The 26053-nt window shown below is 38.3% G+C and overlaps 1 protein-coding gene across 7 annotated transcripts in view; it reads left to right on the top strand.

Moving 5' to 3' along the window:
- Positions 1-21725, top strand: part of LOC126365777 (glutamyl aminopeptidase-like) — a 790794-nt gene extending 769069 nt beyond the window's left edge. For all 7 annotated transcript variants that reach the window (XM_050008333.1, XM_050008334.1, XM_050008337.1 and 4 more), the window contains one exon: positions 18369-21725. In XM_050008333.1, the coding sequence (XP_049864290.1) occupies positions 18369-18515 (147 nt within the window). In that variant the 3' untranslated portion in view covers positions 18516-21725. The remainder of the gene's footprint in view (positions 1-18368) is intronic.
- The last annotated feature ends 4328 nt before the right edge of the window (positions 21726-26053 follow it).

Below are 26053 nucleotides of genomic sequence, written 5' to 3'. Positions count from 1 at the left end.
TGCACATCACACTCCCACCACTCGCCTTGCTTGTGACTAGTGATGCATCTCTCTCTCTCTACTAACATCTCCCACACACATGATCTGTATGTTGGTGAACGTGATCTCAACTAGCATTCACTTTATTCCAAACTTACGATATCTTGCTCACCTTAATCACTCTTATACTTAAAAAACTATTTTACCTTTGAGGGGCAGACATGCAAAGAGATGAGGGGTACAGTTATGGGAACCAGGATGGCTCCTTCCTAAGCCAAGTTTTTCATGGGTCCCTAGGATGGGGCTTTCCTGGGATCCATAAGCTTTCAGCCCCTAGTTTGGTTTAGATACTGCAGACTCAAGGTTAGTCTCCCAATTACATTTCATATACTCCTTCTATTCACATTAAACCCACAAACATACACAGTCCTTATACTTTGACAGTTGCCATTCTTTACATTTCAAACATTCCCTCCTACATTTCCTTTGCATTCAAGGAAAAAACATTTGTTCAGATGCAGACTCCACAGCAGTCATTCTCATCACAGTCTTCAATGTATGTAATTATCCCACATGCCTAATTCTAAAGCAGACTTTGTGGCCAGCACATCCTATCCTGGTAATACTGATCCCTCCAAAAAAACAGCTGCAAATTACACCTCTTGTCACTCAGTACTATCCTGGTTTTGGATGTATTAATCAGCTATTTTGACAAAGCTATGACTTCCTAAAATTGTCTCCTGAAATGAGGTCCATTTTGTCTGACATTTTGCCCATCACACCTAGAATAGCTTTTAGTCCCCCCCTCCCCACCCCTTTTCCCTAATCTCCACAATATCCTATTCAAATCCTATGCTCTGCACCCATTTCTCTATCTCTGTGGCCGTTCCTGCTGTAAGGCTAGCTCAGTGCACCCTCCTGTCACCAGATACACCACCCATGTAACTTGCAAAATATATGTGATAAAAGGGATAGCCACCTGTGAAATGACACATCAGGCACCAGCTTTTATGTAAACACTGTTTGGCCTTCTGCATTGCTGTAGCTATTACAAAGGTATCAGTTAGGGTGAATGGGCATAGGCAGAGAATGTATACAGATAACACACGATATCCTGTTACAAAGCATGCTTTACAACATAAGTCATTACATGTATAAAATGAATGTTCAACCATCAGCTGCTTTTATTTTAAACCCAAATATTGGCTGGTTTCAGTCAAGGACCATCTTTATGAATAAGGGTTAAAATTGTTTAAGCCACAACATTGTATTTGTCATTACTTAAATAATGTGTAGTGCATATCAGGAATATCAGTTACAACACAGGACTTTTAGAAGCAAGCACACTAATACCCAGCCTCAGATCTATGATATTTCCGAACCTTGTTGTGGTGCCCCCTCCCCTTTGACCATTTGAGATAGGATGTCAAAAACTTTTAAAAAATTGATTTATCGAAAATTTCTGTAATGCACATCTTTCTGAAGAGTTTGATAACAAAACATATATGTTCAAGGAAATGTAAGACAAGTTATTTGGTTTAATGTGCCAAAGAGCAGTGTATTTCACTCTGTGGAATTCAGACATGTATATTTTGTAATGGAAGCTGTTAAACCTATATTCAGAGCAGTGGAAATTAAAATGTTTTGTGGTGCCTCTCCCACTTGACCATTTTGACACCCTACCCTCGTTAACAAAAAAAAAAAAATCGCATTGAGTACTGAGTGGGATTATTTGAGACCGGGAGAATAAGAACTCTTCAGAAAATTTCTTTATTGCCTATTAGCTAATAATTTTCTCTTTTGTGTGACACAAAATTAAATAAAGGAAACATAAAACCAGAAAAGACAAGACACAAGCAAGACAGTACGGTACACATTTCTTAGGTCCCGGCATTTCTTTCTCTCTAACCTTGCTACACCTTTACATGATGTGCTTTCCTTTCTGTGAAAGAATCTATTACCTCATCAAAGTTCATCAAACATTTTGCTACGTGAAAAATCAAAATGTCATCGTGTAATGATGAAAACGCTGTTAATATGTGTAGTACCCAACACTAGTGTGGTGTCTTTCTAATACTGCAGAAATTGTAACACATGACAAATAAGTGAGACTGTTTTGGCACAAACTGCCATTTTTATGTACCTCATTTACATAAATAACACAACAGAATAAATTCATGAAGTACCAGTATAATATGCCTATTAGGCCTACTACAAGCAAAAAGTTTTATGTTAGGAAATAATTCCCATGTCATTCAAATACTCCAGTTTCTCAAACATGAGATTGAAATACAATAGCACAAAATTTTTATACAAATTTGGAATCGTCATATTCTTCCATGTAATTTGTGTGATATGCCTGTTTCTTCTCCTTCCTCTTTCTAACAACCAATCTTGTCATCACTAATTCTGCAACTCTTCCTGCCATTGTCAAAACTTATTCTTCAGTTAACTTCACTAACCCTGCCAGAATCACTGGTTCAGTTACCCTGCGTTTATTCTCCAGTTAGGCACTATTACCTGTTCGTACAAGGTGTATCCCATGCTACTCTGAGAATAGAACTTACGTGGCTTCTAACTGGACTTTGCACAACTGGCCCTTACTAATGCAGCGACCTGGCAAAATTTTCTGTCAGAATTTCATTTTCCTAGATACACCAAGAAGATAATATGTAATCTTTCTTTTTATTCCTGTTAGTTGTTTATTTCCACTCTGGAAGTCGGAATCTATGGATTTCGCTAGTAATTATACCAGTGCTGACCATTCGAACACCCAATCAACCACATAAACAAACAGAAGTTGGAATTCACCTGTTCAGTTTTATTCAGCTCAGCTCATATACCACCATCCCTTTTGTCTGCAGGGAAATCTTTTATTGCTAGATGCGATGGGGATTCTCCTAGCGGAGACGTCATGTACACCATGCTTGCATCCAAAAATCAATTTATGATTTGTTCAGAAATCAACTTAGAACCTGTTAAAAAATGTTCAAAAATCCATCAGGAAAGTATTTAGAGCTCATATGAACAATCAATAGACCAACTTGTGCTGGATGCTAGGCGCTTTGCAAAACAAGGCTGCTCTCTGTGTTTTTTGTCAAGATTATGAATTTGGCACCCCCTGGAATTTGCACCTGGAACAGATACACCAGGTACCCTCCCCCCATATGTAGGCCTGCAAATACCAAGTGTACACAGAGCTGTACTGAAGAGATGATCAGGACTGTAAATATTACATTGTCAATGTAATACTTATAGTCCTGACCTTCTCTTCTGCATTGCTCTGTGTATACTTGGTATTAGTATGTTTGCTTCTAAAAGTCCTCTGTCATATATTGGTATTCGTGACTGACAAATGTAATGTTGTGGCTTACACCATTAGGTTAGTCAAACATGCATTTTATAGATTACTTTATGGCTGTTGATAATCACCTTCCAGAAATGTTAATAAGTCATTACCTTGGTACCTGCTTCATCATACATGCCATATAGTTTTCCCTCCCTGACACCAGTCTCTCACAGCTCCACAGGCAGTAACAGTACTGGAACACGTGCTTGGTTGTCACCACCCACGTGCCTTAAATTTACATTCATTTCTGTGGTCTCAGCATTTCTTTTTGGTAACTATTCCTTTCCTTTGCTCCCTTTTATTTTTCCTTATCTTTCCTTCTAGGACTTATTGAGTGCTCAGCATCCCCTTACCTGCGTACCATGTATAAGGCATTTAGGTTTCCGCTTCTTTTGACTCTTGCACAGTGTTTTTTTTTTTTTAAGTAAGTTTTGTCTTGCTTATTACCCTGTCTTCCACCTTTAAGTTGACAGGTTCTCAGATTTCATCTGGTGCAGTCTTTGTCCAGTAAGACTCCCCTAACCCTCGATTTTGGGCAGCTTCTCTGTAACTCCACCATTTCTTGAATCTCACCATTCCCTTTCCTTCATCCCTCTTTCTCTCTCCTAAACCAAAAATGGCACCACTGGCCCTGAAAGCTTCCATGTCTTTATATATTTTATTTGTTTATCTCCTGGCACCATTTGGTGAGCAGATTTTTTAATCTATCAGTATTATGTAAGTAAAATGAGTGATACCTCACACCTTGAAAATTATAAATGAACTGTTCCATCATCAAGACAAACTGTCTTGAACCATATAAACTGTCTTGAACCATCCGATATTCCCAATAGCATTACAACTAATTGATTAATAAATCTAATATCATTTACATATGAAGAACAATATGAAGTGCACAGCATTCATGAGATTGATGTTTGAGCACACAGTGTCAAGTTATTTAGTGCCTGTGTGAAAATCTGATGAAATAGGTGTAATTATAATTAAAAATCACAAACGCACACTACATCAGTCAGTTTGAAAACTTCTGCTCAAAATTATCTTTCAACAGTGATCGATCTTAAAGAACACAGCTTCAAAGGTTCAATAGCTTACCACCAGACTGGCTGGTTTGATGCAGTTTTCCATGCTACCCTATCCTGTGCAAGCTGCTTCATCTCCCAGTACTTACTGCAACCTACATCCTTCTGAATCTGCTTAGTGTATTCATCTCTTGGCCTCCCTCTACAATTTTTACCCTCCATGCTAAATTTGCGATCCCTTGATGCCTCAGAACATGTCCTACTAACCAGTCCCTTCTTTTTGTCAAGCTGTGCCACAAACTCCTCTTCTCCCCAATTCTATTCAATACTTCATCATTAGTTATGTGATCTACCCATCTAATCTTCAGCATTCTTCTGTAGCACCACATTTCAAAAGCTTCTATTCTCTTCTTGTCCAAACTATTTATCATCCATGCTTCACTTCCATGCATGGCTACACTCCATACAAACACTTCCAGTAACGACTTCCTGGCACTTAAATCTGTACTCAATGTTAACAAATTTCTCTTCTTCAGAAACGCTTTCCTTGCCATTGCCAGTCTACATTTTATATCCTCTCTACTTTGACCATCATCAGTTATTTTGCTCCCCAAATAGCAAAACTCCCTTACTACTTTATGTGTCTCATTTCCTAATCTAATTCCCTCAGCATCACCCGACTTAATTGAACTACATTCCATTAGTGTCATTTTGCTTATGTTGATGTTCATCTTATATCCGCCTTTAAAGACACTGTCCATTCCGTTCAACTGCTCTTCCAAGTCCTTTGCTGTCTCTGACAGAATTACAATGTTGTCGGCGAACCTCAAGGTTTTTATTTCTTCTCCATGGATTTTAATACCTACTCTGAATTTTTCTTTTGACTCCTTCACTGCTTGCTCAATATACAGATTGAATAACATCGGGGAGAGGCTACAACCCTGTCACACTCCCTTCCCAACCACTGCTTCCCTTTCGTGCCCCTCGACTCATAACAGTCATCTGGTTTCTGCACAAATTGTAAAAAGCCTTTCGCTCCCTGTATTTTACCCTGCCACCTTTAGAATTTGAAAGAGAGTATTCCAGTCAAAAAAATATAATCCAGGTATTCTGCAATACAGTGTAACCTCCAACCTTAAAGCTTAAGCAGGTGACCAGACAATGTACAAAATACTAAATGTTTAAACACAGTTTTCTCGCCACAAGTTAATGTCAATAACAGGTTCGATTCTGCTCTCAGATTTGTATGTCATGAGTACATCTGCATACTCTGCAAGCCACTGTGCTGTGAATAGCAGAGTGTACTTTGTACTGGCTGTATCAGTTTTTTGTCCTCCTATTTACAGATTTAACTACAGAAATACAGATTCTGTTCAAAAAATTTCTGAATGTTCGTAATTTTGCACCAGTGGTGTGTTGGAGTGAATGTGGTTGGTATCCCTGCTCACACCTTTGTTTAATGTGTAACTGCTGTAAGTTTCATTATCGTATGTCTGTTAGTTATTGTTTGGTGGTTTATTGAGTAGAATGTTGTCACCTAGGCTGTGAATTTCGAGATGGCAGAGGTAGAGGAGCACGGCATCTGCATTAAATTTTGTGTGAAACTCTAGAATACCTTTACAGAGGTACATCAAATGATGCAGGACTCCTATGATGATAGGTGCTGAAGCCACATTCAATGTTATAAATGGTTCACACATTTTAAAACTAGCCAGGCAGAAGTTAAAGATGACCCTTGTTCAGGACTCCCTTCGATATCTACTGATAACACCCAAATCAGTGACGTCAACAAAATTGTGTGTGCCAATTGAAAACTGACTGTCTGAGAGATTGCAGAAGAATGTAACATTTCAGTTGAATCATGTCATGAAGTCCTCGCACAGCATCTTGCACTGCATCATGTTGCTGCCATCTGTCCCACGCCTCATGAGTCAAGACTAGAAAGACCTCTACCTAGCAGTTTGTGAAGAGCTCAAGGATCGCACAAATGAGAACAAGATGTTTCTTAAGAGAATCATAACTGGCGATGAGATGCGAGTCTACAGTTATGATGTTGAGACCAAAGTTTAATCTTCACAATAATTCCGGAAAAGTTCTCCAAGACCAAAAAGAGCTCGTCAGGTCAGGTCAAATGTCAAAGCCATGCTGATAGTTTTCTTTGATTTTGAAGGATTAGTTCATCATGAATTCATGCCACAGGAACAAACTGTTAATTGGTGGTACTATCAGGACGTGTTGCTATGCCTTCAGGAATATGAGAAGGAAACAACTTGAAATGTGGTGAAACAAGTCATGGCTCGTGCATCATGATAATGCACCTGCACATTCATCCCTATTGGTGCGTGACTACTGCACAAAAAACGAAATTGCTGTGCTGCCTCATCCTCCATACTCTCAAGACCTGGCTCCTGTGGACTTCTTTTTATTTTCAAAGTTGAAAGCCCCTTTGAAAGGATGAAGATTTGCAATGATAGACAAAATAAAAGGAAATTTGCAGACGGTGCTTTGCGCGATCCAGCAACATGCATACCAAGGCTGTTTCCAGAAGTGGAAACAGCATTGGGAGCAGAGTATCAATTGTTGAGGAGAGTATTTCAAAGGAGACAGTCCACAATAAGTGAAATACAAGGTAGAAAAAATTTTTGGACGAAGTTCCGGAATTTTTTGAACAGACCTCATATGACTGTGTGGCTCTGTATGCATCCTAAACTCCCTTATCTTATTCTCACGATCTGTAAGAAAGATATGTGATGGCAGCAACAAAATTGTTTTTCTTGAGAACAGTTTCCTAAATTTGAGGCAGGTGTTCACAAAAACATCGCCACCTTTCTTTCAAAGATTCACATCTAAGCTCCACTGAACATTTCAGTTAAATTTTCATGTGGTCTGTACCAAACTGTTATGATCCTAACAGCATACTTTTGACTTCGTTCAATTCTGCAGTCATTACCACTTCATAAGGACTACAAATACTAGAACAATACTCTATAATCTATAATTTGTCTGTTTAATCTATAATTAGTCACAATAGCATCGTGGCTGTGATTTTCTATACAGATGCGTTTCCCCAGAACCCTTCAAACAAATATAATTCTTCCATTTGTTTCCCCAGCAACTGATTCATATGTAAGTCCCATCTCATATCAATATGTAGTATTATAGTTATAGACAATACTTACATTGTCTCTAACTGTGATACTACATACTGATATGAGATGGAAAATGTGAGAGGCTCCAAAAGTTTACTACTAATCTGGTATTACCGGCTTCTTTCACTTCTTTCTGGCCATTAACTTGCATTTACATACAGTTAAAGAAAACTACTATTCCTTGAACAAGTCTTTCCACATCATCCAATGATACTTTTATTTGGACAACAGCTCTATCATGTAACAGTCGGACAGTACAACTGACCCTAACTGCTAATTTTTTTATGTGCATTGAGAGCATTAATGACCTTGTTATGCTTTTTTTGTGGCTCACCTGATGATACTTTCCTGATATCAGACATTTGCATCCCGGTGTAAAGTTGTGTGTTTTTATTAATCAAAAACTGATCTAACTAATCACACATCTATGAAGATATTCTATGTGACTGTGTGCCAGTTGTCAGTTGACAATGTGGTACAATGTGAAAGAAGGGTAACTCTCATTCATAAACTTTCAGAAAGGTTTTGACTCAACTTCAACAAAATCTGTACTACCAGCTCTTGAAAAGCAAGGCATTTATTCATGCTGTGTTGATATACTGAAGAATATATTCATCATGATAGTGGGAAATTTAGAACTGAAAGAGGAGTCATAAATCAACAATCCTGATAAGCTCTAGTCCCTTGAAAATTGCTAAAGACACTACATCATTGTGAGCTGCAACAAATACGCTAAATCCAGTTTAAGAATAAACTTCATTTTTGTTCATTGAGTTTCAGACATTCTGTGATTAACTAGAGTTGCTCATGTTTTCAAGTGTATAAGTGTTGTCAGTAAAGTATTGATATTGAAATGTGCCACTTTTTGTGATGCTTCGAGCCATGCCACATTACAGGCTAAATATGAGGCAACCTAATTCAGCATCGACTATCACGTACCTACAAATGCTCTCATAAACCATATAAGGGTTAGAACTCAATAGAATTTGGCAAGAAAATCCTGTTTTATGGTTTGCACAATTTGAAAGTCAGTTTGTGTTAGCTCACACAACTTCCAGTGAAATGAAGCATAGTTAAGTCGTTGCTGCTCTCAGTGAGGTCATGGACACTAAGTCTCGGATATCTTGGCCTGACCTCCAAGTGCTGAAAAATACACTGCCATTAAAAACAATCTGATCAGTTGTTTGTCTCAATCTGAAGCCAAGCAATTGGAAAAGTTCCCTCCACACAGAGAGGATGAGTGATCATATGCCTTCCCAATTGCTGCATTGCTGGCTAGCAGTGCCGTTAATGGAAGCATTCTGCAAATCAACTGGGTCCTGTGCTTACCACCTGACACAGAAGATATTCAGCAGCATAGCACAAACAGCGGACTGCGAGGTGTCTCCGCCTAGATACGTTGCAGCCTTATTGCCATAATCAGACAGTTCCCTGGCTAGGCATAAATCACTCAGCTTATTTTATATGTCACCACTCTTCAGAAACAACATCCCAGTTGCCTGTCACAGTGCTAATGCTCTCTGAGGAAATGCCACCATTTGCCTGCAGCTGAAAACGTATGCTGGTACCACAGGTGATTTGGCTCAGAAGCTCAACAATGCTGTTCCCCATGTGAGATGGGTGATGTGCTCAGAAGTAAGTAATGACAGCAACTGGCTTCTCAGATGCCAGCTGCCAACTGTTTGTCACTGAACCTCATATGAAATTGCAATTTGTAGACACAGATGCCAATGTATCAATGTATTCATCTTCTTGGCTACCTTGCCCTAGTGGTGATGAATGTTGCCCCTTTGCTGCTCATGGTTACACAATTGAGACACATGGTTGTGTGATACTCTCACTGAACTTCAGTCTTCATCATGAGTTTGTGTGACAATTCATAGTGGCAGATAAAGCAGATATTGCATACCACATCCTTGGAGCATAAAATTTATCATTTTTCAGCCTGCTGTTGGACCTCCACTACTGCCAACTTCTTGATACAACTAACTTAGTGGGCATTTACACTATGTAGAAAACACTGCCGTACAATTGATCACTGGTGATTCTCTATATCTGTAACTCCTTAGATAGTTCCCAGAGATCACTCAGCAGCTAACCATCTTAAGGCTTTTACAGCAGTTAACAACACAAGGAACAACGATTCACACTTGACTTCATCATTTACCACCTGAGGCACTGAAGTTAGTTAGTGATGCAGGAATTTTCTTTTATTCTGTGATCTGCCAAACAGCAGCTGCACCTTACATATTCAAATCGTTTCAAAGAAGACAAATGGATGGTGCCCATGTCATGATCACTGGCAAATTAACACCGGAACGAGTCCTGATTGGTATCCTGTCTCTCATTCAGTATCTGTGGCAGCCACATTTTCTTAACAATAGACTTGGTACATGCTTTATATCAAATACCCATTGCTGTAGAAGACATAACTGAAACAGCTGTTTGTACTCAGTTTGGCCTATTCAAATTGACTAGACTACCTTCTGGATTGTGCAATGCTGTGCAAAACTTTTCAGTGCTTTATGGATTAAGGCACATGCAGTCTTGACTTGGGGTGCATCTGTATTGAAGAATTTTTAGTGATATCCAGTTCTGAAAAAGAACATCTGGATCATATACATCAAACCTTCACTCGCCTCCATTCATATGATTTAGTCATCAACCCACCAAAATGCAAGTTAGGAGCACTAAAAGTTTAATTCTTTGGTCATACCATTAATGCCGAAGAAATTTGGCCACTGCACTGTAGAATGGAAGCCATAAACAATTTCTCACAGCCTGTAACAGTCTGTGAGTTACAAAGATTCCTTGGCTCAGCTAACTATTATCGTTGCTTTGTGTGCAATGATACTCTTCTCACTGTTCCGTTGAATGACTTCTTAAGAGTTCACTGAAATCAAGTGACAAATTACAGTGGACTAGCAAAGCAGAAACCATCTTTAATGATGTGAAGAGTACTATTGCAGAGGCCACACTTTAGTATACCATGTTCCACAAGTGTGTCTCATTTTGATGGTTGATGTGTCTACAGATGCAATATGTTTTGCGCTTCAACAACGGATAGATCAACACTGGTTTTCTTCAGTCAGAAACTATCTCTGTTGCAACGGAGATGGTCAACATATGAACACAAGTTATATGCTGGTTATGCCTCTATAAGGAAATTTTACTATATGCTTGAAGGCTGATCCCTGATCACAAGCCACTATATATGTTTTTTGTTAGAGGCCAGACAAATCATTGCCATGTCAACTGCAAAATTTACATTGTGTAGTACAGATTGTTACTTGTATCATCCATGTTGATAGGGAACTGGATGCATCTAGGGACAGCCTTTCCTGTGTAGATGCAATTATTGATAAAGTCAAAACTTCCAGACAGATAAAAACTGTGTGCATACTTGCTGCATGATTTGCCCCATCACAGAGTTCAGAATACAATAAAGCAGGTTAAACAAGTTTTTGTGTGGTTAAATATGGACAGAGTGTTTGTGACAAGTGTTTGTGCATCAATGTGTGGCCTGCCATTGATCATAGTAATATCTGTTGCCTTGTTGCAGCCATCTTTGCAGATGGGTTGCTCATTTCAGAATGCCTCTACACATTGCCACTGACCAAGGGAAGCAATTTGAGTATGTCTATTCAAATGACTCGCTATTTTCGTAGGCACGAAATGTATTATAAGTGCAACTTATCATATAACAGAAAATGGTTTGGTTAAATGTCTCCATCACCAATTAAAAGCCTCTCTAAGGTGTCATGGCTCACAATGTCATGGCTCACAATGTTGGACAGAAACTATGTGAATTTACCTACTGGGTGTTTTCATTACCATCAAGGAAAATCTTAATGCCACAGCAGCCGAACTGTTCTATGGTAAACCAGTCTGATTACCCAGTGAATTCTTCAGAAATATGCCTAATGATCTTATTGAGGCTTTAGATTTTGTTCAAAAATTACATTCATACATTCACTAAATATATCCAATTATACTGAGAGAGCAGCATACTTACAACCCTTTCATTTTTCCTATATTTTGGACATGTAACCAAGTTTTTGCTAGGCATGCCACCATGCACAGGTCTCTCCAATCACCATTAAGTGGGTCAAATACAGCTCTTAGCTGAAACGAGAAGAGACCCACGAAGCCATTGTAGCACAACCATGATTTTTATTATCTTAAACCTGCTTTCTGCACATCTCATGCTGCTGCCTGCAAACCGGACAAGCCACAGTGGACACCAAATAAATCACATGATGAATCTATGAAAAAACTGGAAGAATCTTTTCCGCTCTACCAACCGTCAAACAATCTGGATGCCACATCCATTTCAGTAATAGTAGAAATTGGGAGTGACAGAGATGCAATGCCCTTATGGGCTGCAGTGTACATCACTGAATTATGTTTGTTCTATGATTTCATTTTTGTTGCTTGACTTTCAGATATTCTATGATAAGCTTGTGTGGACCATATTCTTGTGTGTGTACTATAAATTTTGTCAATAATGTATCTGTACCAAAATGCAACTCCCTGAATTTAGAGTAAACAAGAATGAATGAGAGTTGATGAAACTTACGTGCACCATCTGTGTTCTGATAAAGGCATGGTAATCCTTGTCTTTTGTCCAAATAAACTTTTACAAATGATGGAAGACCTTAATAATGTAAGATTGAAAGTGGGCCTGAAAAATTAGTTATGAAACTAAAATAACATATAATCAACATACTGAAAGGAAAACAGTGCAAATTAATGACACAATTATAGCAGCGCTTGGAGGGTTTCAGTATTTACTAGTGACCTCGTACAAATTTGCACGGGTGCATTTTTTTCCAGATGACTTGATTTGCTTAGCGTATTTTGTTTGGGGGACACGAATAAAATTTAGAGAAGAATGTTAAATGAATATCACCATTTTCATATAACTTACACGATGTAAGCAGTGCATACCAGGAAAGTTGTCTGGAGGAATGAAATGTGTTCCATATTCAATTGGTGTTTAGAGTGACATCTGAAGGCAATGATGGGAGCATATCATGATTAAAGTAATATGTTTACAAACCAATGTAAATATTGTATACAAAATGTGTGTGTGTGTGTGTGTGTGTGTGTGTGTGTGTGTGTGTGTGTGTGTGTGTGTGTGTGTGATACAATATGTATCAAAGGTTGGCTGATGTGGCACAAATAAAAGAAAAAGTACGAAAGTACACATATAAGTTACATGTTAAGGTCATTTTACAGTACTCCTACTGGTAGCTTTAGTTAGCACTGTGATGCCTTGTTGGAACTGACCGACCGCTGCAATTTTTTTGTCCAACTTCTTTTACGAGACTGCTTTGCTGTGACACACAAAGAATCATATCTGTGTGAGGTTTGATCCAATGAAGGCAGAAAGCTGAAAGTTGAGTCACCTGTTGTGCTGCTGAAAGAACATCCTGTACGTAAGGAGAGCAGAGTTGCTGAAGTACTTTTTCAGAAAACGTTTCATTTGAAGCACAAAAAGTAAAATGCCACAATTTGGATTCACCTGTTTTTTCACTATGCAAGTGTTCTCAAAAGATTTCAGGGAAACTATTGATTACAAATATTTGATTATAAAACAGTAAATCTTACATCACAGCCTGATGACAAAGTGGTTATTGTTTCTGTTGTGTCTAGGAATCCTGGATACTCGGTTCGCTAGACAAACAAGTGAACAACTCATGTAATGAGTTTTATTACAACAAGACAAGTACAAATACTTAACTTTTATAGGTATGTTGCAAGCAAATGGCGTCATACAAAATAATCAGTCTTCTTCACAATAGACAAACGCAAGTCTGTGCTATGTAGAGAGTGGTAATGAAGAGGCTACGATGCATCAGTTAGTGAAGTGGCTGCCACTAGTCGGGTGTAACGGTTATGTCCTCTTCACCAAGGGGCCACTGCTGTCGTGTTGTCGTCCTGGAGGGAAGTTGGTCAGCGTGTGATTGGCTGACCTCTTTTCACAGCCATCTCTTCTCTGTCATTCCCGACTGGCATGCCAACACTGACTTTACCCCATAACAGTTTCATTATTGGTCATATTCATTACAATACCTCGAAGTTGAACAACTCACAGCCCAATGTTAAAAGAATTTTCAGTGAATTAAGAGTACAAATTGTGACTGGTAATCTGAGAGGTGGGAAATTGGAAGTCTGAAATTGTCATGTTTTGAAGTGAGCCTCTCTACCTTCTGTAGGATTATTTTGAAATCTTATGCATTCCTCTGCAAGAGATCCTTAAGTCCATTCAAGACGATTTTACCCATGTCTTTACGATCTTTAAAAGGTCTAAATTCCTTTCTCACTCAGTCTTATGTGTAATTTGAAAGTGTCCAAACTAATAATATGTCTCATTGCACAACGCAGAGAATTGGGTTTGCATCTATGTTTGACTCGAGGAAAGCAGGAAGCTTAAAGTTGAGTCATTTGCTGCACTGTTGCAAAACTCTCTTTATATAAAATGCAGTATACCTTCATCCACTGCTTTGTTTCAATCTATGCATAAATAATTGAAAATCCCACGTTTTCGACTCACAATTTTTTTTAATGCAGTTTTATGAAATGATTGCAATTAGTTAGATGTCACTTACATGACTTGCATATCCCTAACCAGTTGTCAAGCTGGGAAAAGGGGAGCTACAGTGTAACAGGGGAACAAATTCATGTTAGTTTCTGGCAAATCTCCTCCACATTATTAAGAGGTGAATGTTAAGTTAAAAAGCAGTGTGAAAAAAGTGGACCCAGCCAGGATTCAGTCCTACAATCGGTTCCCAACCAAATGCCCTCTCACTAGACCATCAGGCCGTTTGTAAGTTTGGTCATGCTTTCTCCTAACTCATGGTAATGCCGCTGTCATGAGTTATGGTGGCTGTTCAGTAGGCGACAGTGACATCATTTCCACAACTTAACTTTGATTCCTCATAATCCAGACAACTTGTGCAAAAGTTTTATAAATTACATACAACATTCCTCATGAATCAGTGTATCCACGAGTGCGAACCAGATCAAAATCTCTACAGCAGTGACTGCACATGCACATGCACATGCAGATGCTAGGAGGCAACTTCAATTTACATTATCATTCAAAAGATTTTGAATATTAGTGATTTTCAGGAAAAAATGCAAATTGGAACCAGAAATGTTAGAAATACTCATAAGTCAGATTTGGAATTATCTTTTATTGAAACTAAATACATGTAGTCAAATTTTACTCTCCTCACAGTAGCCTCATTTGGCTTTAATCACTTCTCTGAACTCTTGATGTCAGCTTCTTCAAGGTTTCCTCAATGATATGCCATCATTCCTCTAGTAGTATGGTCCAGAGGTGATGAACATTGGTAATAGACCTTAATTTAACTGGTCTATCCAAGTGATCCCAAAACAGTTCAATAGGATTACAGTTGGGGGATAGGGGTGACCAGACCATATTTTTCAGTTCCTTCTTTTTTTCTGAATTTGCCAAATACACTATACACAGTTTCGAAGTGTGTTTAGGTTGTTATCTTTCTGTAGGATGAATCCCTTGCCAATCAAATGAGTTCCACATGCTTTGCATGATACTGTAGAATGCGACGGCAATCTTTTTTCTTCATTGTTCTGTTTATTTGTAAAAGTTCACCAGTCTTACTACCTCCAAAACATGCTCAGACCTTGTGGGAACCCCTTCTGTGCTTTAATGTTGGATATACACATCGGTGTAACATTTATTCATCTGGCAACCAGTGAACAAACTTGCATTGTTTTGTGCCAAACGCCTCAAATTTGGATGCGTCAATGAAAAGTACTTTTTTCCATTGATTTTCTGCCCAACTTTCATGTTGTCTTGCCGAGTGTAGACTCTTCTACCTAGTAATAGCTGTCAGTAATGGTTTCTTAGATGCCACACCCCCTTTAAGGTTCACTGCCTGAAGATGTCTTTTTACAGTACTTACACTCAGGGCTTTTCTCTGTTGTGATTGAGTTCTGCTGCTAAAACTGGCGCTGTTTTTGAAGCAATCACATTTACTTCTGACTAATATATATTTTTCATCACTTTTTATGTGACTTTTTGTCTATCCTTTCAAGATCGGTCCATATTTTGGACAGTATCCGCATTCCTCTGCAAGAGATAATGGACACATCCCAAGGAAATATGTTCTTGACAGGTTAATTGTCACACAATAAGACCGGCTGCACATAAAAACACGATTGCAGAATGTTTTTCTGTTGAAAGCTCCTTTCTTTGTCCCATTATTGGTGTTTACACAGCACTCACTGAAGTTAACTCTTTGATTTCTCATGCGTAACTACATGCCCCTTTCTTACCTGTAACCATGTTTACAGATTTGTTGTTGTGTGACAAATGCCATCATCTGAGGGAAAGGTTATCTTATGCCACATTACAAAATTAGTGGCGTGCAATGCTTGGAACTAGAACATCATAACAATGGGAAGTTATGTTTTGAACGATTTCGGTTTTAAAAATGTAGACCACTACTCTTAAACATTATATTAATTGTGACACTGGGGAAACAATATAGCTAATTCATATTTGAATCTGATAACTAGCTTTTTTATCTTACTTGCACTGTGTTAGAAAACTTTTGAGCGATAGTGTATTTACATAGAGAAGATGACAACTAAAGACAACAACTGAAAGGACAGCAAAAGAAAGATGCAGAAAAGTAAAATTGATCTGGATTATTTTTATGAACTAAGTAGAAGTTTCCAAACTAGCGTCAGACATGTTTGAAATGAAGAATTTCTTATTAGTGTGTTCATTATTTTTTAGTTATGGAAGGGGACATGGACTTTAATTTAGAAACTGGGATCTACTCTGCAATAAATGGAGAGGTGCAAGTCAAGGACTACTAGGAGAGTTTTTAACTAAGAGGTGTATCTGGACTCAAAGAGTAGTGAAAGACTTAATAATGACTGTAATGAAAATAAATGGACATAGGTGGGATATGTAGCCTGAATTGTGACGTGTCATTCTGGGAATGAGAGGCCCCCCTCCCTATTCTCCATTGGCCAACAAAAGGTGTTCATAAGTTAAGGTAATTAGTAAGTAAGAAGAAACTCACTTTCATGAGGTGATTTATGGTCTGTGTAGATTGGAGTTGTATAGTTCCTGTGCTATCAGTGAGGAGGGCTGCAAATGGAAGCTTCTACTAGCTGGGTGGAATTATCTGCTCTCAGGTGCCACAGTTGAATGGCATAAAGAGAATGTGATCTCCATGATGTCAAAGGAATGCTCACCAGAGAACAAATGATACTGAAATATATTTGCACTTGTTGTTATTGTCTTGATGGACTCTGATAGATACACATTCTCTTGTCTGATTGAATTACATGCAGATGTAGTCAGTCTGTCATCATCTAGAACTCCGTATTACAGGCAATACAGTGAATTCAGACGATCTTGGCGTGTTGTTCCAGTGGTGCATCAACAAAAGAAGTCTCTTTCAGCATCTTTTGAAGCAAAAGGAGAAACAGCCCATTAAGAAGAGGTGATACACTGTTAAAGGGGCACTGATGAGCAGGGCCCTTTCGGCACAAGAAATACAGCAACCGATAAATATATTGCAATTACTTTGAAGAATTTACCTACAAAAATTCTACAGATCCATTAATAAATTTTCACCTATCAACAGCGATCACCAAAATAAGAAAAGTAGGAAGAAACATTTCAAGCCAAATAAATGGGTAGTAGATGGACTGCAAAAGATCTTTGTATGACAGCATGAGATAAAAAGACAGAGACAGTTGCCTAATTGTGACAGAATACTTGCAGAAGCAGTGTGAAAGCATATAGCTGAACACTGTAATGCTTGGATAAATAAGTCTGGAGGAGGCCAAATGACTGTTGTTGTTGATGATTGCAATTGGAATGACTGTAATTCGTGGGTGGAATATAAATAATGGAAAGAGTAAAAGTAACAACACACTCTATAGTTGAGACATTGAGTGGTTGGTGGAAAAAACAAAGAATGAAAACATTTCTGAAGTTTTGGGTGATGTCCTCCTTCAGTGCTAACTAGTGTCTAAAACAAAAAGGAACACATGCACAGGACTACTTTTCCCTGGCCAACTACACTGTACCAGCAATAGAGATCAACTGGGATGTGGGATACTGTCATGTGGAGTGGGCGAGGGAGAAAAAAGAAGTTTGATAGAGGAGGGGGTGTCGATAGGAGGGGAAGGCAGCAAGCATATGGGATAGGAATGTGGCATTGGTGTATTCAAAGCTGCATCTGGCACACAGTGCATTGGGAGGGGGAGATGGAATAAAGGAAGAGAGAAGCTGCAGAGAGAAGAGTGTGCATAGAATTATGAAACTGAGTGCGATGGAGGTAGGGGTGGAGGTTGGTGTGTCAGAGGGTTTAGTGGAGACCAAGGCCAAAAGGATTGCTGAATTGATGTATTGCAAAGGTGAGTCAGATCTACATAGTTCAGAGAAGTTAGTATTATGTCTTAGTTCAGGAAGGGGATGCAGGTGGCTTTCAGATGGTGTAGGTTGTGAAACAGCCACTAAGTGGGGTGTATTATGCTCAGAAGCTTATTTCACCACTGAGTGGTGAAATCTGCCCTTGGCTACAGTTTTAGGTGCCTCTCATTTGCATTTTAATCTTCTCTGATTCCTGTGTATTAGGTTAGGAACATTTCACAGAGTTCTTCTATACTCAGTATATGCACTTGATATTCTAAGTTGCAACACCTGTTAACAACTCACTATTACCTGCTTTCACCTTTCCTTTGCCCCTCTTCCCCCATCAGAAAATGACACACATTTTCAGAATGAATTTGGTAGACACTGTTCTCAGATATATCAATTCCATGAATTTATTTCTGCTTCTTTGCTCATAGGTTTCACAGTTCTTCAGTGACATGAATGTTGGTTCCGGAAGTCGTTCATTGATGCAGAGCCTTGAAACAATCCAACTTAATATACACTGGGTAAAAAACAATGAGGATGACATTTATTCCTGGCTCAAAAATTATCTCAGTAGATAATACCTACACAAATACGGACATTATTGCAATGCCTAGGCATTCTGGATAAGTGACTCAAGGATGGCCTTCCTTAAACTTTGTGATTTTTGTCAACCTTGTGTAATTTGTGCTGATTGTTATTAAAAAATGTAAGTTTGTGATATCTGTCTATATGTTGTATGTTTCTGTGTGAATTTAAATATTTAAATTAATGTTACAGGTGAAATGTTTATGAATGGTAGTTGTTTTTATGTAAAATTAATTTGTATGGTTGGAAAGTATGGGGAGGAAAGGGGGAGGCATGTGTAAACGTGAATTTCAGGTTCTGTGTAGTAAAATGTTGCTGTTGATCGATTGGTTACCAGTGACTGGTTGATTTTAACACATTCTATCGGCTTTTCCAGGAATGTATTATGTATGCCTAGTATGTTTATACCACACCAGCAGCTTGTCCAAAAACTGATATTCAAATCTGCTCTGTGTTCATTTTACTGATTTCTTACCAAAACTTAAGTCACAGTCTAATATTTCCTTCAATCAAAATTTTCTTCTTTTTTACTGTAATTATTTATTTTCACAGACAGTGTACATGTGATACACCTTGTCATGTGTTGGATGAATCACACAAGAATGCTTTCTTGCAATAACTATCACTCTTTTTCTTGCAGTAATTGATTCTCTTTTGCAAATAAAAATTTTGTGCATAATGCTAAAATGAGAATATTTAGAATCATTTCTACTGCAAACCTCAGGCATGCACACTTCGAATTGTTAGCAGCTTATTTTTTTACGTACTTGTCAGTCTCAGGCAAGCTGTTTCCCTGTTTGTCTATCACCTACCACTATGAGTCCTCAACTAATACATTAGTGATTATAATGCTCTCCCCTCCGAATGCAATATGCTGGAAGCATTTTTATGTTATGTAGTCTCCTGTTGGTTGTAAAACATTATTATGCCTAATTGGCTGAAACTACAGCAACTCGGCTGAAACTACAGAAACTCAGTTGCTGTCTCAGTATTATGAATGGTGCAAATAAATTAAAAGTATCTCGATTACTTTTTGAGGCCTTAAGCTCACTTTTCACCACCGAACATTTCATCCACTAAGACAACCATTACTGCTTGTTCCAAAATGTAATCTCTGTTGCCCATATTATTAGCAAAATAAAATGTTTCAGAACAAATAAGCAGTTAACAAGGTGATTTCAATGAATTCTCATTTTATTACAATTCATATAACTAAGAGACAACATAAAATATGTTACTGCTTGTGTTGCCACCTGAAGTTTTGTGTGTATCAGTTTCAAAGATATTAGAGTCTCATGACTTTGTTCCTAATGAGTGATCTTGTTTCACAGGGTCCTAATCACTTCTATACAAACAACATACTTAGAACTTTTTTAATGCTGTATTAAAAATCTATTCACATCATTCAGTATCCAGTTATCAAGGTCTCTTTACATCACAGAGCTCATAATCCCTTAGCCCAGGGAAATCACATAATGCCCAGGTATCACTTGAATAAATATGACAGCACTTTTGTTATGACAGTACATTAGATTACAATGAACTTAAAAAATGTCTTCTGTAAGGTTGCCCTTTTTACTGTATATCACATCAAAGGTTATATTTTACACTTCTCAGAGTATAATCTTAATTCCAAGTAAGATGCAGCAATCCTTGTGTGTGGACCCTTGAATGCCACTCAAAACTGTCTGAATGAATGTGAAACCATTTCACTAACTGTGCCTTTGTGGTGATGTTAAAGCATGTTTTTCACTTCAAGGTCATCTGTCACAAATACTGATCAAGCTGTGATCTGTGCTTCAACGACCTTTGCATGTTAACACAAATCCATTATTCATATTGATACAAACTACTTAAACGTGTGATTTATATATTTATAAAGTGCATTTAAATGTTGTAGAGCTTAGTTAGTGCTGGATGTGGTTTAACTACTTTATACTGTTGGCTATGGTAACACAATGTGCAGTTTGCAAAAACATGTTCCATTTTTATTGTGCTGCTTTAATAAAATCAGGTGTAACTACTTTATACTGTGGTACAGGACACACATTATGAGCTGCCTAATCTGAGGCCTATGTACTTGTATTTCCATAACACAAACATAAAAACTGGGATCACAACAAAATATAATCTACATTAAGAATTGAAAAAGGTCTTTTAAAGTTCTTTTGAGGTAACCAGACTGATTTAACATAATCAAGATTTTATAACATGAACAGGTATTTACAAAAATTTTAGAAAAAAAACTGCCAGTACATATTTTGCTAGGTGAAAGGAACTATGTAGAATGTGTTAGTCATGAAAATCTGCGTACTGGATGTATCATTTTTATCCTTTGATGTAAACTGTACTGAATATTGAAGTAAAAAGAATTTTTATGAATTTTATTTATCTTTATGTAAAATGAAGGAAAATTTTGTATGCTCTTCTCTGTCAATTTTCTCTAGTATGTTAAAAGTGGAAGCTTTGTTGTGGTTAGTCAGTAAGACAATATCTTACAAAAGCTCAAATAGCTTTCATTATACCAATTCTTACATTTGTTCTCAATACAAATGCATTATTTAATTTAATCTGTATAGTTCTGAGAATTAATAGCACTGTCTGTGTTGCAGGCTATTTATATCTGTTCTCGTAAATTTCTTCATGCATGGTGAGATGTAAATATTGCAGATTTTTCATTGTTGCATGTGAATGTGTTCATGAGTTGTAAAATTTGTCTTGTATTTTCTAAGGAGCTTATAGGTTTTTTATTATTTAATTTTGAAGATACTGAAAAATGTTTATATTAATTTTGTACAAAAATCTTTATTTTCCATACTAATTTAACATTAAGCTGTATATTTTGTACTGTCAGGCCCACTATGATCTTTACATACTGTTAATAGAATGTAATTCTGTACCCTATTGTTAACAATGATATGGTACAACAGCATGGAGTTTTAACTTGTTTACCTTATAGTACAAAAATAATCTGTTATGCAGGAAGAAAATGGGTGAGCAGCACCATCTGTTAGTATTACTGAATGAATATCATACAAACAGTGACATAGCCAAAGACCGATGTAAGATTAAGATTTAGTAATTGTGTTTACACAACCTATGGTTTGTATTGCAAACATGAACTAAATGTATATGCTTTATACAGTCATATAATTAATGTATTTTGTATAGTGTTGGAAATAAAGATGATATTTTTGTTAGTATTTGTGATTTCATTGCATAAATAGCAGAAGTATTTTCTCCACAATTTCAGTCTTTCTTAATGAGAGAATGATAAAACATACTGCTAAGTTGTAGAATATGGTCTTGGTGCAATCACTGTCAGCTGATTCTGATGTGAATCTTAAAAATGTTGAATGTTTGACTACATGAGTCACTACTGAAATCAGGCACCATGAACACATGCGGTGCTAGAGTTTGTACATGAATGTACTTGCTTGGGCACTATCCACTTTATGTAGGAACAATTACTTTTATTTTTCACAAATGCACCAAATTATTTTGATATGCACACAGCAGTATTTCCACTCAAAAAGAGGAGCATGAATGAGTTTCTCCCATCACACACTTCAAGCATCAAGGCAACTGATTGTTCTGTCTGGATATAATGTAAGGTACAAAAAAGTTTTCGATTCACTGTGAAGTTAGGAGACGAGATACTGGCAGAAGTAAAGCTGTGAGGATGGGGTGTGAGTCGTGTCTGGGTAGCTCAAATGGTAGAGCACTTTCCCATGAAAAGCAAACGTCCCAAGTTCAAGTCTCGATCTGCGAGGAAGTTTCATATCAGCGCACAGTCCGCTGCAGAGTGAAAATCTCATCCTGCTGATACCAGAAGCAAGTATTAACGGTTACACACTAAATGGACTCCAAGGAATTTTGTTCAAAAGATTTCAAGTGGATAATGCACTAAAACCAGTCAAAGAAATAAAACCCTAAACAAGGTGCTTAATGTGGTATGTATTACATTGTGTTGACCTGAAGACCACGGTAGTAGATTAATTTGTGCACATTCTCGCCCTGTTGTCTTATAAAACTATTTTCTGTGTCAGTGTAGTTGAAGTAAATCAAGTATTCATTCAATAAGACAGCTGTAAACTACTGTATGGAGTATTTGTATTTATTTAGCAGAGCACGTACATCATACAGGATTTGTCTGATTTTACACAGAATTAAAAATTAAATGATCATTTTACAAAGTGCTGCAATACTGTTCATAAATCAAACTGAAAATGGCAGTAAATAAATTTAGTAAATACACTAGTGTCAAATTAAAGCAAAATTTTGCACGGATGTGTTGCCACAAAACAATATAACAGGTGATAGTAAAGTACACTTATGCTCATAAATTAAGGCTAATTGCAGAATGTGGTGACACAAAACTGGCACTAATAGCATAGGCACATAGGGAACACACGCAACACAGATCTGTAAGTCCATGGTATTGCTGAGAAGTTGAGAATACTGCCCTGAAACACATGTGCTGCAAAACACCACTGTTTCCTCTGCATGTACCCTGACATAAATATGGGATGTGATCACCATGCACACGTACACAGGCCACACAACAGGTTGGCATACTCTGGATCAGGTGGTCGAGCAGCTACTGGGGTTTATCCTCCCATTCTTGCACCATTGCCTGTCGGAGCTCCTGAAGTGTCCTAGGGGTTTGAAGACATGCAGCGATACGTCAACCGAGAACATCCCAGACGTGCTCGATGGGGTTTAGGTCTGGAGAACAGGCAGGCCACTCCATTCGCCTGAGATCTTGCATTTCAAGGTACTCCTCCACGATGGCAGCTCGGTGGGGCCGTGTAATGTTATCCATCGGGAGGAAGATGGGACCCACTGCACCTCTGAAATATACGGCACCAATGATAATACCATCCCACCATCAACCCATGACCTCCATACAGGTCCCTTACAAGGACATTAAAAGGTTGGTATCTGGTTACTGGTTCATGCCAGATGAAAATCTGGCGAGAATCACTGTTCAGACTATACCTGGACTCGTCTGTGAACATAACCTGCGACCACTGTTCTAATGACCATGTACTGTGTTCTTGACACCAGGCTTTACGGGTTCTCTTGTGACCAGGGGTCAGTGGACTGCACCTTCCAGGTCTCTGGGTGACTAAACCATGTCTGTTCAGTCATCTGTAGACTGTGTATCTGGAGACAACTCTTCCAGTGGCTGCAGTAAGGTCCCGAGCAAGGCTACCTGCAGTACTCCGTGGCCGTCTGCGGGCACTGATGGTGAGATATCAGTCTTCTTGTTGTGTTGTACACTGTGGACGACCCGTACTGTAGCACCTGGACACGTTTCGTGTCTTCTGGAATCATTGCTATAATCTTGAGAATACACTTTGTGGCACACGGATGACCCGTGCTACAACCTGCTGTGTTTGACAGGCCTCCAGTCGCCCTAGTTTTCTACCCCTCATAACGTCATCAATATGTGTTCTTTGAGCCATTTTTAACACACAGTCCGCATTAGCATGTCTGAAAATGTCTGCACACCTACTCGCTGCACCGTACTCTGACATGCACCAACACACCTATGCGTATGTGGATGGCTGCCAGCACCACCATGTGACGACCACAGGTCAACTACACCACATGGTCATACTCCATTGTGATTTAAACCCGCAAACTGCCCACCAGTGTGTTGTTTCACCACGTATCAGCATTATCCTTAATTTATGAGCATGAGTGTAGAAACAATGTAAAGAATATAGAATGCAAACACCTGCAACATAGCATGACAGGACATGCTATGAACGACATCATCAATGTCATGTTGAGTTAATACCACCCATTTTTCCTGCAGAGCTGCTCACAAATCTTGGAGAGTGGTCGTAGATGCTGACATGATGCAATAATCTCCCTATGTCAGCCCAGACATGCTTTATGGGATTGAAATCAGAAGAGCGAGCAGGCCATGCCATGTACGCAGTATCTTCCATTCCCCAAAAAAAAAAAAAATCAACCACCTATCTAATCAGGATACCTGACAGCAGTTAAACCTTGCTGATTCACAAATAAAACTTCGTAAAGAGGTGTTTGAATGGTCACCACACACACTGCCTACACCATTAGGGGTCCTCCTCAATATCAGTCTATTTCCACAATTTTTCGGTCCTGAAATTTTGTTCCACATTCCATCCAGATGCAAATCTGTTGAGAATCACTCTTGAGAGCAAATTGGGACTCATTGGTGAAAAGAACACTGGCCCACTATTCAACTATCCAGGTGGTATGTTGATTCCACTCTAGATGTCCCCTTCTGTGAAGATGCAAAAGAGGTACATATACAGCAGGCCTCTGACTTAAGGCCCTCCTGCCAGTGCCTTCTGAACACAGTTTTCCTTGATACAACATGTCCTGTGGATGCTGCAAGGCCATGCAGTACTAAAGTGGTACCATCATACCCTTACAGCCAAATAACAGTCCTCTCTAATTTCATACATGGTCGGCCCTTCCCTGGTCTCTGGGATACAGTGTCAGTCTCTACATAAACTGTCACCACATCTGAGAAACAATAGAACAACTCACATTAAGCCATCGGGCCACATCAGTTTGTGATTGTCCAGTTCCCATTTTTCCAACGGCCCTCCACTGCAAAGTGTCCGGTAGACACCTTCTCTGTACCATACTGCACTGTCTCTGACTGTGTACTCAGCGATTGTGGGTGTGGGACTACCTCGCAAACACTATCCCATTTGAAATGTGCCCTGTAATCATTGTTGTCATGGTTGTCTGTTGACTGAAATGCTGTCTTTCATGCATAACACAACTGTCCAGATGATTGTTGACAGTTTGTATGATTACAGTGAATCAGATACAGGACAAGGTAATAGCAGTTAGTTGCTTTAAATTTGGACACCAACATTGTTAATACACACATATATTTTAATACACTATATTTATGGATTATTTTTACACACAATTATACTATATTATTACAATTACCACCATATACAAGGTACCTTACAGTCTTAAACCTCACTCAGGTGTTGGTGTTACTTTGGGGTGTCTGACACAGTGGGTTGGGATCCCATCAGCATGGGATTCTTAGTTTAGATAAATGGAGTGGTATTAGCAAAGATTTTATAAACTGTGCTAATAAATATGAAATTATGAAACAATCTTAATACTGATACGTAAGTTATGCACAGAAAATTTGTACAGATGTCTGTACTGAGCTGAATACTTCTAACTTACTGTCAATTATTTGTATATTCATAATGATTTGGAAACTGTTTCAATACATCTTGCAATTCTATTCTAAATCTTTGTTGCAAAGAGATGGATTAAAGTTTCTGTTAATATAGCACCTTTTCTGACACAAGGTTGCCATAAACATTTCCCTACAAAAAAAAAGTCATTGGTAGGCCTACTTCTCATTTCATGATAATGAATATGGTCATTAGAAAACCGAACATCTTGCAGAAGACTATTCAAAAATCTTTGAATTCTTGCATTCACTTCCCATTGTGTGTGTTTCCCTTCTTTACTGTATTTGCTGCTAACA

The sequence above is a fragment of the Schistocerca gregaria genome, chromosome 4, assembly GCF_023897955.1.
Source record: "Schistocerca gregaria isolate iqSchGreg1 chromosome 4, iqSchGreg1.2, whole genome shotgun sequence".
Taxonomy (NCBI): domain Eukaryota; kingdom Metazoa; phylum Arthropoda; class Insecta; order Orthoptera; family Acrididae; genus Schistocerca; species Schistocerca gregaria.
This window is presented reverse-complemented; position numbering and strand designations above follow the sequence as displayed.